Genomic DNA, 13,608 nt, shown 5'->3' on the forward strand with positions numbered 1-13,608 from the left:
TAGTTGACAAGCCTTCTTAGCACTGTGTGGAAGTTGACCTTGGATCCCACTGTCTGAATTCCTCATATCTATTTACCTCTTATGTGAACAGAGGGTGGATGGCCTGTCAGAGTGGACAGCCATTTCTGTGAACCCTGTTTTAGCTGTCTTCTTAGTTTCATACCATGTCTGTAAACATAGTGAGCCTTCCATGTAGGAATTTGATGAAGAGAAATACATTGCTTGGCCTGGATGAAGGCAAACAGACTTAAGACCAAGACTGATTCTGTGTGAACCCTGGATTACAAGGTCTTGGAGTGAGACAGTCCAGAGTTATTTGCAAGTACTCTGTAGAAAAGACTGAGATTAAGGAAGATAAAGAAAGGGGGGAAAAGAAATTAGGAAACAGATTGGTGCTACTATCAGAGAAAGTGCAATTTTAAGAAACATGATTCCTTGTCACCATAGCAATATTGAGGTGGGATAAATAAAATAGGGATGACGATGGAGCTAACTAAACATCATCGTTGATACAAATTGAAAGCACAATTAAAGCAAATTTTGTATTGTTCATCTTTGTATGTATGTCTTCTACAATTGCAGTTTCTCTTCCAAATGAAGAGAAATACACTCTCTATAGACTAGTAGTATGTTAGAATGTCTAAAAGAGTCTGTGTGGTTTATGCTTTTAATCCTAGCTACTCAGGAGGTTGAAATTTGGAGGATCATCGTTCAAAGCCAGCCTGGGCAGAAAAGTCCATAAGACTTTTTTTCTCCAAAATACCCAGCAAAAAGTTGGGCTGGAGGCATGGGTCAATGGGTAGATGGAATGCCAGCTGAGCATGCAAGCTGAGCAAGTACAAGGCCTTGAGTTCAGACTCCAGTACTGCCAAAAGAAAACAGCAATTAGATGGTTTATTTGCTTCTTTAGCCTACTAATTTAGCTATGTCTCATAACTCATAATCACTTATGCCTCTGTCCCTCTTCATAGCCCAGTGGTTTTGTGACACAAAGATTGAATTTATCTTGGTGCAGATCTCTTATTTAATTAGCTTCATGAAGCTTGAAACAAGTCTTTTTTTGTAAATCATTTTTTGAACCAAATCAGCATTCTTCCAGGGGGTTAAAAAAAGTGGCCCATCCTGTCATCTTTCATTTTTCAAAATTAATTTGATAACCAGGTTTTCCTGCCTTGGGAGGTGGTTGTGAGCCCCTCCTGTAATTTCTGATGATTACTGGAGTCTTCAGTTCGTGATTCACCTCCCAGCTGGTGTCAAAACACATGCTTTCCAAACAGCCAGCTAACTTAGCCTCAGGAAAGCATGGTTTTGCCATCATCTTTCAGACTAGTGAAACTACTATTAAGAAAACCCCTCTCCCAACAGAGCAGATCCTTTTGGACCAGCTCATTGTGTCTCAGAGAGTGACACTGGCTCATCTAAGGAGAATAAAACTATAATAAAATGGTGTCATTCCTGCGCTGCCCTGAGGACTGTCTAAGAAGTGGAGGGATTACTGTACCTCCAAGTTTCTCCAAGCTGTGGTCCATCTGAGCATCCCGTCTCAGTGTTTTGGAAGCTGTTTCTTTTCTTCTGGGTCCAACATTACTCATAACTGCCGTGCAGAATATGTTTAATGGATTTCCATCTATAAAAGTAAAGGAAAACCCAAGTGCTTTGTTGTGCCCTACTGCCTCAATGTGACAGAATAAAGCATCTGCCAGAGTCTTTTAAACATGAGAGAAAAGCTTTTTGTTCATAGTCTAGGACCTAAACCATTCCTGTGTGGAAAAGAGTTTTACAATTAAAATGGTGCAAGAGGATATGGATCGAGAAAGGACAGATGAGAGAATGGGGGTGAGATTGTCCTGGTCTGTCCCCATTCCACCTCCAGCTGCCTGCCTGAGCCTCAGGAACAATCAGAAAGAAACTAGGAAAAAAGGGAGAGAAGCTAAAAATCTGAGAACAGATGTGTTCTTCATCTATGTTTATTAGCTACATGCCTGAGAAATGACAGAGTATTTTAGAGGCTGCTCTGCCTTTCAAGTAGGTAGAATCTAGTTATCAAAACGCACAAAAATGACTTTAGGAATAAAAGCATTATGAGTGAAAGACAAAAGGTAGCATTTAAAGGCTAGTCACTTTAAGGAAGAAGAAGGAAATAGATATTCCCTCCTTTTTTTGTTTTTGTTTTCCTTTGGCAGTGTTGAGGTTTGAACTCAGGGCCTCCTGCTTGCTAGGCAGGTGCTGCATTGCTAAGTCCTGCCCCCAACCATTTCATTGGCTGTTTGTTTGACGTTTCATTTTGACATGTCCTTAATGCACACTGTGCTCCTGGGTCAGACTCATCCCTTCTGTCACTCCCCTTCATCCTCTCTCCTCCTTCCTAAATCAGTCTCATCATGCTTTATTGCTTATTTTCATACACATCGACATAAAACATGGTGAACCCCTTGGCTACCCTTCACCCTCTCCATTCTCCCACCCCTTTGCACTGGTTCCTACACCACAGACAGGACATGTTCCACCTTCCTAATGTTTTTGTTAAAGTTCATGGTACTTGTTCTCAGGAACTTTATTATGGCCTTTCACGCATGCATCTATGGTACTTTAATCAGATTGATCACATATTTAGGTACAGGATTTGGTATGTGTTTACTTATATGTTTATCCTCTAGGTCTAGCAACCAAGTATGAGAGTGAATTTGTGTGTGCTGGTTATTTCTGAGCTAGGGTCTCACTTCATGCCCAGTCATGTGCCTGGACTGTCATCTGCCTCTTTTCTTTAAATTTTCACTTGTTGATAACACATGAGTACCACTTTACCCAACTCTCAGTGGTGAAGGTACCTGGAAAACTTTCCTGCCTAGACTGGTCCTGAGTAGTTATCTGCCTAATGTCAGCCTCCCAAGTAGTTAGGATTATAGGCATGAGCCACCTTCCTTGGCCATTCATTTCTTTACCCAGACATTTTTTTTTAAGGGACTAGTGAAGGGTCTAGATAGAGAATGTAAAAAGTAGTGGATCTCCTTGGAGGTTCCATTATATAATAACTTACCACATATCAGGTCTATTCTAAGACGCTTACCTCATTTGTGACCCTCATTTGTTTGTGGCATTGTGTTTACCTTTAGAAGAAGAGAAAACAGGAGTGTTGAGAAGGGAAGTAATAGGTCTAATGTTACAAAGTCAGGGACTTAAAAGCTGGGGTTCAATCTCAAGAGACTTTTTACAAATTTTTATTTTGGCAGTTTGGGGTTTGAGCCTAGGACTTGATGCTTGCTAGTCAGGTGCTTTCCCACCAAGCTACATCTTGAGCTGTTTTTGGTTTGTTGTTATTATTTATTTATTATTGTTATAATACTGTAACACAATATTATATTATTTATAATTTATTACACATTTATAAATGTTATAAATTATATAATACAGTAATAAAATACTGGGTCTTAAAAACTCAGAGCCTAGAACTTTTGTTTGACTTTTCACTCAAAGTTAGTGCATTACCGTTTGAGCCACAGCTCCACTTCTGGCTTTTTGCCAGTTAATTGGAGCTGCAAGTATTTCAGATTTGTCTGCCTGGGCCAGCTCTGAGCCATGAGCCTTTAGAGCTCAGCCTCCTGAGTAACTTGGATTATAGGTATGAACCACCAGTGCCCTTCATGCTTAGGTAGATGGGAGCAAAGGCTATTTTTCTAAAGTCAGTCAAAAGAAAAGTGTCATGTCACCTCAAATGGCTTTGTGGTATCTGTTTGCTTCCTAGCATCCCTAGAACATTCCATCTGTGTGGTTAGACACACTGGCAAGGCCTACCCCAGGCTTTCTTCCTGGGTCTGGCACACTGGGCAGTGGTGAGATCCATGGGTGGTTGTCACTGCAGAGAATTGAGCCTGCAATGTGCAGTCCCTAACAGGTGTGTGGTCTACCAGCGAGGCACTGACAGCTTCAGCACACAGGTATCAGACTTGAGCAGCATCAGACTTGAGAGCCCTGAGGTGCATCTGGGGGGTGGGTGAAGTCCTGGAGGCAGTGTCAAGGCCAACAGGCAGGACCAGGTGGCTCAGCTGCCAGGAGCAGCCAGGCCTGTCATGGTGAGATGAGGGTGTGTGTGTGTGTGTGTGTGTGTGTGTGTGTGTGTGTGTGTGTGTGTGTGTGTGTGTGTGTGTGTGTGTGTGTGTGTGTGTGTGTGTGTGTGTGTGTGTGTGTGTGTGTGTGTGTGTGTGTGTGTGTGTGTTGTGGAGGGGGGGAGGGGTTCTGATGAAGGACAGCAGCTGGGCAAATCTCCTGGGAAGGAGCCTCCTGCCAGGCTGGCCTGGCCAACTCCTCCATTAACAACAGCCAGGCGATCTCCAGGGGTCTCTGTGTGCCTGAGAGAGGAGTGGTCATGATGTTGAAGAGACAGAAGGGAAACAAAAAGAGAACATGGATTATATAGCAAGGAAGAAACACAGAGTCTGGAAGGGGCTTAGCTGAGTGCTGGTGGCTCACACTGTAATCCTAGCTACTCAGGATGCTGAGATCTGAGGATGGTGAATTCAAAGCCAACTTGGTTAGGAAAGTCTGTGAGACTCTTGTCTTTAATTAGCCCCCAGAAAATGGGAAGTGGAGCTGTGGCTCAAAGTGTAGAGTGCTAGCCTTGAGCCAGAAATATATCAGAGACAGCTCCCAGGTGCTGAGTTCAAGCCCCATAACTGACAATAAATAAATAAATAAATAAAAAGAAAGCAACTGGATGTGTATAGGATCAGAATGTTTGATGTCAATTCTAGAATTTATGACAGTATTTTATTAAGGTGAGAGAGAGAGGGAGAGAGAAGCAGAAGGAGGAAGAAGAAGAGAAAGAGAAGGAGGAAGAGGTAGAGGAGAAGACTAACATTCACTTATAAGGAAGAGGGAGTCATGCCAGCAAATGGCTTATAAACTAAACATATAGTTTAGAAACAAACTGGCAAAAAGAAGTAAACCCCAAATGTGGCCATTTTCAGAAATCTCTTTATTTTATGAAAAGTAAGCAAAAATCCTTTTGTTTAGGAATTTTGGTGTCTGGACTTACTGTTTTCTGTGAGTTAAATCAAGAACTCTTGGGGAATCGAGCTAAGAAAGAAAGTTCTTTAAAAGAAAGCTAAATCCTTGAAAATGATGATTCATACATGGTATACTGCTGATAGATTCATATAAAAATGCATCCTGTAACGAATAAATATTTCCAGCCATGAACTGATATCTTGTGCCTATTGAGATCTGAAGACTGAAGTTGGAAGCCAGCCTGGGCAAGAAAGTCCATGAAACTCTTTATCTCCAATTAATCAGCAAAAGCTAGAAGTGGAGGTACAATTCAAGAGGTAGAGTGTCAGGCTTGAGTGAAAAAGCTAAGTGAATTTACAAGTTTGTGATTTTAAGCCCCCCGTACACTCTCTCTTCCCCAGGATAATCTAAAATGAAGAACAAAGCCTTGTCTGCTGTAAGGTGATCTTCTCGTGGATAATAGGAAGGACAAGTGTGACTTGGGATCTATTGCTTAGATAGAAATCTGGCCATTAAAGTGCTAGCCCTGCAAAACAAGCTCTTTTCAGACTGAAAATGTGGCTTTGGAAACAGAAGGTTTAAGGATTAGCTATGGTGTGTGTGTAAGTTATGAAAACTTACTGAAGCAGTTAAGTAATTTTGATCCAATATTCTAAATCCAAATATTTTCCAATTGAGTGTAGGAATTCACTTTTTAGATTTGTGGAATACAGGGAATAGAACCAGTTTGTTCCTCATAGACCAAAATTTCTTTCAGGCCTTTTCTTTGAGGCAAATTTCTCAGTCAGTCATCAGAAAAGTAGCCACGTATTATGCAGGATGTCCCAGGCCTTGAAGAGCTGGCAAAGTAGGCAGGAATATTTTTGTGTAAGCTAGGCAAATGTTCACAAATACGACCACTGGGAAAGACTTCTGACTGAATTTACTTATGTCATCCTGAGGGGTTTATGCAGGCAGAGATAAAGCAGTGGGACTAGATGAGTGTGGTCTTGCAGAAGCTTTGCTCAGGGTTGGCTCTTGGAGAGAGGGCAAGATTGCTCACCTATTTGGTACAACAGCCATAGAGATAGCTGTGGTACTGGTGTCTGGTTTACCATCTGCTGGCTACACAATGTTCTTCCAAGTTGAGCCTCCTGTGATTCCCAGGAGACTGATTCTGTGCAGAGTGGAGTGACAGCTTTTGTGGGCTGGGATGTAGCTCAGTGGGAAAGCACTTGCAAAGCAAGTGCAACGTCCTGAGTTTGATCCCCAGTACCAAAAAAGAAAAGACAAAAAAAAAGTTAAAAAAAAAAACAAACAGAAAAGGAAAAATAAGATTTGATGATGTTTTCTGGAAATGTGTCTGAAAGAACCATCATTCTTAGGTGAGTTGAGAAACCCATGGAAGTTAAGTTTGTGTTGATTGAACAACAGAGTATGTCATCAGCAACTTATGGAAGCCATTATTGGAGATGGGCTGATGCTCAGGAAGGCTCTGGGGTTAGAAAACCAGAATAAAAGCTCTAGGATGTGTGTGTGTGTGTGTGTGTGTGTGTGTGTGCGCGCGCGTGCGTGTGCAGCACACACGTGTGTACTATATCCATCATCCCATGTTGAGATGAGAGAGGCAAGAGATCAGATGATAAGGGGTGGGGAGATTGAAGATGGAAGTAGAAGTCAATGTTTCTCCTGGGCTACAGTGTAGACACAGAGAGCCAGCGAAGGTGTTGGGGTAGGGTGGGGAGGTGGGAGAACCCTGTGTACTGCTGAGGCATGTGGAGGCCCAGGGAACTGGGAGTGATGACTTATGCTTGTACATTTCATCAGTTAATGGAGGAGAGTTCAAATGCTCCAACAGTGAGATGTTTAAGACGGTTTGGAACCAGAACCACAGACTTAGAATAATAGTTAAGTCAATGAGAGCCACAAATTAATGAATGATGGAAGACAAGAATGGAAATCTAAGATCAGATCTGAAAATGTTGCTGGAATTAGGGTGGTTGAGGGGCTCACATTTGATTGGAGCAGATAGAAGTACCAGAAAATGGACCCTAAGGCCAAGCCCAGTCCCTACCATCATTTTAATTGGCTAGCTTCCATGGTCCTTATGTAATGCTCATTTTAATTGGCTAGGCTGCATGGTCCTTACATAACAGTCATTTTAATTGGCTAAGCTGCATGGTGGGTAATCAGGTAGCTGCCATTCCTTGTGGCCTTTAGTTTTTTCTTTAATCTTTCTGTATTGAGTCTCTAAGCTTTGTACTTCGGTGGTTTTTATTCATGTCATATATCTAAGTTCAGAATATTCTAGATACAATAGAACCCCAGAGACATCTGTCTTTTTAAACTTGATTCTGTATCTATGAATCAGACTTTAATTAAAACTCACAGTATGCTCTGGGAAGCCTCACCTAAAAAGCTGAATTGGGGGAACAGTTGTGTTCAAAGTCTTGTCCTACCTCAGCAACAGTCTCCTTCTCTTCTGATCTGTGGCTTCCATGTAATTTAAGATCAAACTCCAGTCTGGTTATTTATGCTTTACTTTTGAGGGTGCAAGAAGTTAGATTTGGAAATGGGAGAGTTGCTGATGGATCTTACCACATACTGACGTTCTGGAGAAGTCTGTGGTAGCTAGAAGCACAAAATTGTTGTTTTTGGAAAATTGTTGTCTCCTGGGAAAGGCTTTCTTCCTAAAGCTCCTCTGCCATTTAATTGTCTGCCACTTTGCTCACAGTGAGTGCTATAACCAACTGGCTGACCAGCCTTTGCTAAGACCAAGGGCTTGTGCATGGAGAAATGTATGTACCACTGTAGCCTCTGTCACCACTGCCAATCTTGTTCTAGAGGAAACCAACTCAGGATGTCAAGAATACCCCGCTCCCCCAACCCCGGTCCTGAATTGTACCACTTACAATGATTAGTTCTGGAGGACGTTATGTTAAATGAAAGAAATCATCCTCCTTAAAAGAAAAGGAAATAATACATGTTTTCACTTACCTGTAAAAGCTAAAAGGTTAGTCTTGAAGTACTAGGAAATAGAATGATGATTACCAGAACATGAAGTGAGTGAGGGGTGGGGAAAGTGAAGAGAGGATGGTTAATGGGTGCAAGAATGAAGTTGGATAGAAGAAGTAACTCTTTTTGGTGCTGGGTTTGGACACAGGACCTCATACATACAAATGTATATTGTACCACTGAGCAAGACCCCCAGTTTAGAAGGAATAACTATAAAAGTTAACCCATTATAGTCAAAGGTGATTGGTTTTGGGGCAGGGATGCAAATGAGGACTACGGGGTGATGTATAAGATGAAGAAAAGACAGACAGATAGATAGAGACAAACATGTATACACACATTTACGTATATATGCATTCAGTATATATATGTATATAGACACATGTATGTATTCTGTATATGAAGATAGCATAATGAAAACCACTCAACACTGTGAACAGGAGGTTAAGGGAATGTGATAATAAAACAAAGGGTGAACTTCTTCAAAGAACACTGTGTCAATCTATGGAATACAGCAATGAAATCCACCTGTATTATATAAATGTATGCTAATAAAAAGTAGCAAAATGATGAATTAAATGTTGGAAAATAGCTAGCATTAATGTACCAGTGAACAGGCCAGTTCTGTGAGTGGATAATTAAACCTTAGATGCTCATGTGAGTCTGGTCTGTATCAGGTCTGTATTTCATTCCATGAATAGGAACAAGGCCTAGGCAACAATTAAAAATAAACACAGACAAAAATATTTAAATAAATTAAAAATGTGAAAACACAGATATTCTTGTTTTCTCTTCTCTCAGGAACTGTGTTTAACAGAGTTCTGGGCAGAGGCAGACACTGTCTTGATCATGTTGAGGTAGCGAAGTATAGGTCACCTGCTGCACAATGAGGTGAGGAATTGCACAGGAGCTACAGGGGCCCTGGGGGAGGACTCCATGGACAGTGCTCAGAATTCCCCAGTAGAGTAGATGGAGTGACATTGTGTCCAACACAAGTATATTCTGGGGATAAAAATCTCTTTGAGTAACAGGAGAGGAAAAAGGAGTCCTCTCCCTTTCTGGGGTCTTTCACTTTTAAAAATTAATTCCTATTTAATTTCAGCCATTTAAGTTCCTAACAGCCTTGAGTGATATGGAAGTTTAGTCTGCATGACAGATACTGCTAGTGGGGCAGAGTAAGGAAGTGCTGGATGACAATGCAGATGAGTTGACATATCTAGGAAGCGAACTCACCCTACTGTCAGAGAGGCAGGCATAGACCCTGCTTCTACATTGATACACACACACACACACACACACACACACACACACACACACACACATACATACACATACATATAAATGTAAATGTAGGAACATGCATATATATTATATATTATATATATATGTATATGATTTTCTCGATGGCTATATCTGAAAATCCAGGACCCTATGCATTATGTTTCTTGGTTTTCTCTTCTTGCCTTCACCATCCATTTCTCATCTGTGATTTTTTTTTCTTGGTGGACACAGTCCTCCCTGAGCTTGGAGACAGTGTCTGTTCACGTCCCAAACAAAAAGAATTTCAACATCTCTAGGCAAGTGAATGTTTCCTCACTGCATTCCTTCACTTGGGGGGACAGGCTGAGCACAAGTGTGGCTGTGAGGACCGGAGCACAGCTGTGGTCAGCGCCAGTTGACACGGTGGCACATGGAGTCCTGCTCACATTACTCGCATGTGTTAGCCCAAACATGCTGTGCGATTGACGTTTAATGGGGCCACACTTGGGGGAAGAATCCTGTGCACTCTGCAGGAACAATTTTGCAACATCTCATGTCCCATGTGCCACACTCTTCATAAAAATCTCATGAATCCAAACTTGTCTTCATAAAGCCAATTGGCTGCTTGCTTTATTCTGGTTATTCCTTGAACTTGCAGATTTCTGCTTGCCTGGGAGATCTTTGAATAACGTGCATTTGTTGTTTCAACTTTAACAAGGCAAAATTAAATATGTTACATACTTAGTACAATTAATGCTAAGTATAAGGGAAAAAAAGGGCCACAAGGGAATAAATCATTAATAGATTAGGTAGTGACTTGCTAGCAGGTTGTGAACCCTGAGAATGTAAGAGTTCACTCACAACTAAGAATAGTTCATGTAAATTTTCCTTGCTAAGAGTTTTTTTTTAACTTTAGGTGTTTTTTTTTTTTTAATTTAAAATGATGAAATGAAACTTCACATTATTTCCTTTTTTTGTTATTTTCAGAAAAAACCACTGTCTGCAATAATCAAGGAAGTGTGTGATGGGTAAGTGTTGCAAAGATTCTTCTGAAGCATTCAGTCCATACATTGGCAGGACCATAGAGTATTTCCACTGGAGGGATAAAATATTATCTATAATCCTGTAAATAAATGATAACCATAAATCTTATTCATAACTCTTCATGTGACCTACCTAGTCACAAAGAATTACCTTGTGAGAGTTACCCTTCTTTCTCCACCAAAATCTTTCCCCTATTCCTCGAAGAATAGAAAGCATGGACTGGCTGGGTCCATGTGTACAGTGGGTTGGTATTATTTCTTTTGAACAGTTGTATTCTTTTTGTCCTTCCAAGCAGGGAACCTTTAGACTAAAGGTTCCTGAGAGTTAAATACACACTCCATCTGACATACACTGAAAGCATCCCACAGGCCCCTGTGGAAGATGGCAGAATTAATAGACAAGTCCATGGGTAATTGTGTGCTTTGTGGACTTTTCTCACTGACTGACATGGCTTTCCCTCTTCCTCTGGGCTGTTCAAACAATCCTGGGGAAGGGCACATTGGAAAGTCACATGGTATTTCTTGACTTGTAAAGCAGAACTTTGAATAGAATATTAGGGGGAAGTTAGAGAAGACTTACTGTAATTGGTGTGTCCCAATCTGTGTGGGGTGAACTGATTGTGAGTTAGAGAATTCAGTGACAATTGGCAATGTGCTAATTATCACATGTTTAAATTGCTGCCATTTACCTTGCCATCATTTCTTTGCCTCAATTGTTCAAAATGAAGAATGTTGCCACTCACAATTTAAGTCCCTCCACCCCCCCCCCCCCCAAGCCTTGATGAAATGCTTAGAGGTGAGCAGTAGCCTTGGTCTAGGAACTTCAAAGAGGAAAGGACTGTTGGTCTTAGGGTAACAGGTGAGTTAAAGCCATTTCCTTTAGAGACCCCATTATGCCTATTTGAAACTGACTCCATTCTAATCATAGTGAATGTAATTCACCTCACCCCTGTAGAACGAATAAAAATAAAGATGAGCACTTTTGTTTCTCTGATCACTTATGCTATGTTTTGTAGGTGGTCTCTTGCCAACCATGAATACTTTGCACTGCAACATGCTGACAGTTCAAACTTCTATATCACAGAAAAGGTAGGCCAGTCACATTGTTTAATCTGGGATACTTACACTGAAGGACAGTACACATAGTAAGGGGTTTCTTCTGTGTAGGGCCTAGCATGCTACATTTTTTATGTCTTTACCGTCCATAAAAATAGGGTCTATAAAAAAAAAAGGGCTGGGAAGGTGGCTCAGTGGTAGAGCGCTTGCCTTGCATGCATGAGGCCCTGGGTTTGATTCCTTAGCACCACATAAGAAAAAAGAAAAAAAGCGGGAAGTGGGGCTGTGGCTCAAGTGGTAGAGCGCTAGCCTTGAGCTGAAGAGCTGAGGGAAAGTTCAGGTCCCATGACCGGGCCCCAAGAAAAGTAAAATCAAATTAAAACAGCAAAAAAACCCTTCTACTACTTGTTATAAGAAATTAGTTAATCTATTCAAGAGTAAAGACTAAGTATGTTTCTGAATCCTGCTAGCAAATTACATTTCCTTTTTAACAATTAAATATTGCTGGGTTAGAGAATTTACTTTATACTGGATGACTTAAGTTTGTTCTCTTGCCTCAGATTTTTATTTTCTCCTTAATTTGTTTCCCCTGGTCTTGGCCCAGGTGCTGTCTTTGAGTTTCTTTGGCTCAATGCTAATGCTCTACAAATTGAGCTGCAGCTCCCTTTCTGGTTTTTTTGGTAGTTTATTGGAGGTAACACTCTCACTGACTTTACTGCCTGGGTTGGCTTTGAAATGTGATGTAACTAGGATTACAAGAGTGAGGTAGCAGCACTCAGTTTCCCCTGTGTTATTATTTTTTTAAATGCTTAGAACAGTGACAGGAAATCTTGTCACATGTGGCACTTTGTAGTCACTTGCTTATGACTGTTGGAAACCAACTTTTTTCCTGGGTGATCTTCACACTCTTTAGAAAGCTTGAATTTGGAGTGATTTGTGAAAACTATAAATGGACCTAGAAGCAAGGAAACTTAGTACTCAAAAGATCTCTGATGGGCAAAGGGGAATCTAGCATTCGCAGAGCACCTACTTAATGGGTACCAGGTGCATTGAGCCAAGCAAATTTATGTTTGTTTATTGATTTTTTTTTGTCGGTTGTGGGGCTTGAACTCTGGTCCTGGATGCTGTCCCCCAGTTCTTCAGCTGTAGACCAGCACTCTACCACTTGAGTCTCAGTCCCACTTCCGGCTTTTTCTGCTTATGTGGTGCTGAGGAATCGAACCGAGGGCCTCATTCATGCAAGGCAAACGCTCTACCACTGAGCCACCTTCCCAGCCCCTGTTTATTGATTTTTTGTTTCTCACAAGTTAATATAATGGATGAGAGGCTGGATCATTGAGATCACACAACTATACCAGTGTCACTTACTTGACTCAGCAGTCAAGAGTTGAGATTTGATTTTTGTGCTTCAAGGATTTTATGGAAATATCTAGAGTGGATTAGCATTCAGCTCATATTTAGGACAAACTCACTGAAATGCAGAGGAGCCAGTACTGTATTTGTGGGTGATGACTATGTGGAGAGAGGAAGCCCCCAGGGAATGTCTTTGTAATATGGTAGCCTTCACTGGGAGGGATGTGAGTGCAAAGTACTCTGGGTAGAGGATGAATTAGGTAATCTAAGGCTTGGAAGGTGAGAACAGCAGAAAAAGATGTGACCCCTACTTGTGTTTTACTTTCTCCACCCTGAAGAGTGTGGGGAACATTTGATTAGCGTGTGGAAGGCTGGCCAGAGTCCTGGAAGTGCTTCTTAGCCATTGCTTTGTTCTTCCCAGATGCATACTAGAATGTTTGTAATTGATCATGTTTTTCTCTTTACCCTGATAGCTGGAAAGCTGAGAGTTAGATAGAGGACTAGATTCCCTTGTTGCATTTAGGTTTGCTGTTGATTCATTCCATCAGCCTTTAGTTTCCTGGCTTTACTTGCCGTTTGCACCACTTTCTCACTCGTTTTCACTAATTTTATACTACATCTTATTTGTGAGATAAATAAACTAAATATAAATAAACTAAACTGAGATCAATTTTCAGTTAGTGACAAGACTATAATAATAGAATAACTAGTACAGAGAATATATCACCTGTGTTGTTTGTGAAATATTTGTTTCACACACACCATCTGTGTAGTTTGACTTAGTTTTTATATTGAGTTGTGGTCAGAGCAGTCTTTCTTTTGACTGATGAATCCTGGCTTGCGTCCCCTCTCCCCTGCCTCCCCGCCCCATTGCCCTATCTTCTGTCCTATAGTCTAG

The 13,608-nt window shown here is 41.1% G+C and overlaps 1 protein-coding gene across 7 annotated transcripts in view; it reads left to right on the top strand.

Moving 5' to 3' along the window:
• The window catches only part of Elmo1 (engulfment and cell motility 1), a 444,820-nt gene that overhangs the window by 90,509 nt on the left and 340,703 nt on the right, over window positions 1-13,608 (top strand). For all 7 annotated transcript variants that reach the window (XM_070014214.1, XM_070014220.1, XM_070014221.1 and 4 more), the window contains exons 4-5: window positions 10,246-10,286; window positions 11,318-11,390. In XM_070014214.1, the coding sequence (XP_069870315.1) occupies window positions 10,246-10,286; window positions 11,318-11,390 (114 nt within the window). The remainder of the gene's footprint in view (window positions 1-10,245; window positions 10,287-11,317; window positions 11,391-13,608) is intronic.

Source organism: Dipodomys merriami, unplaced genomic scaffold (genome assembly GCF_024711535.1).
Source record: "Dipodomys merriami isolate MVZ:Mamm:240054 unplaced genomic scaffold, mDipMer1.0.p SCAF_94, whole genome shotgun sequence".
In the NCBI taxonomy this organism is placed as follows: domain Eukaryota; kingdom Metazoa; phylum Chordata; class Mammalia; order Rodentia; family Heteromyidae; genus Dipodomys; species Dipodomys merriami.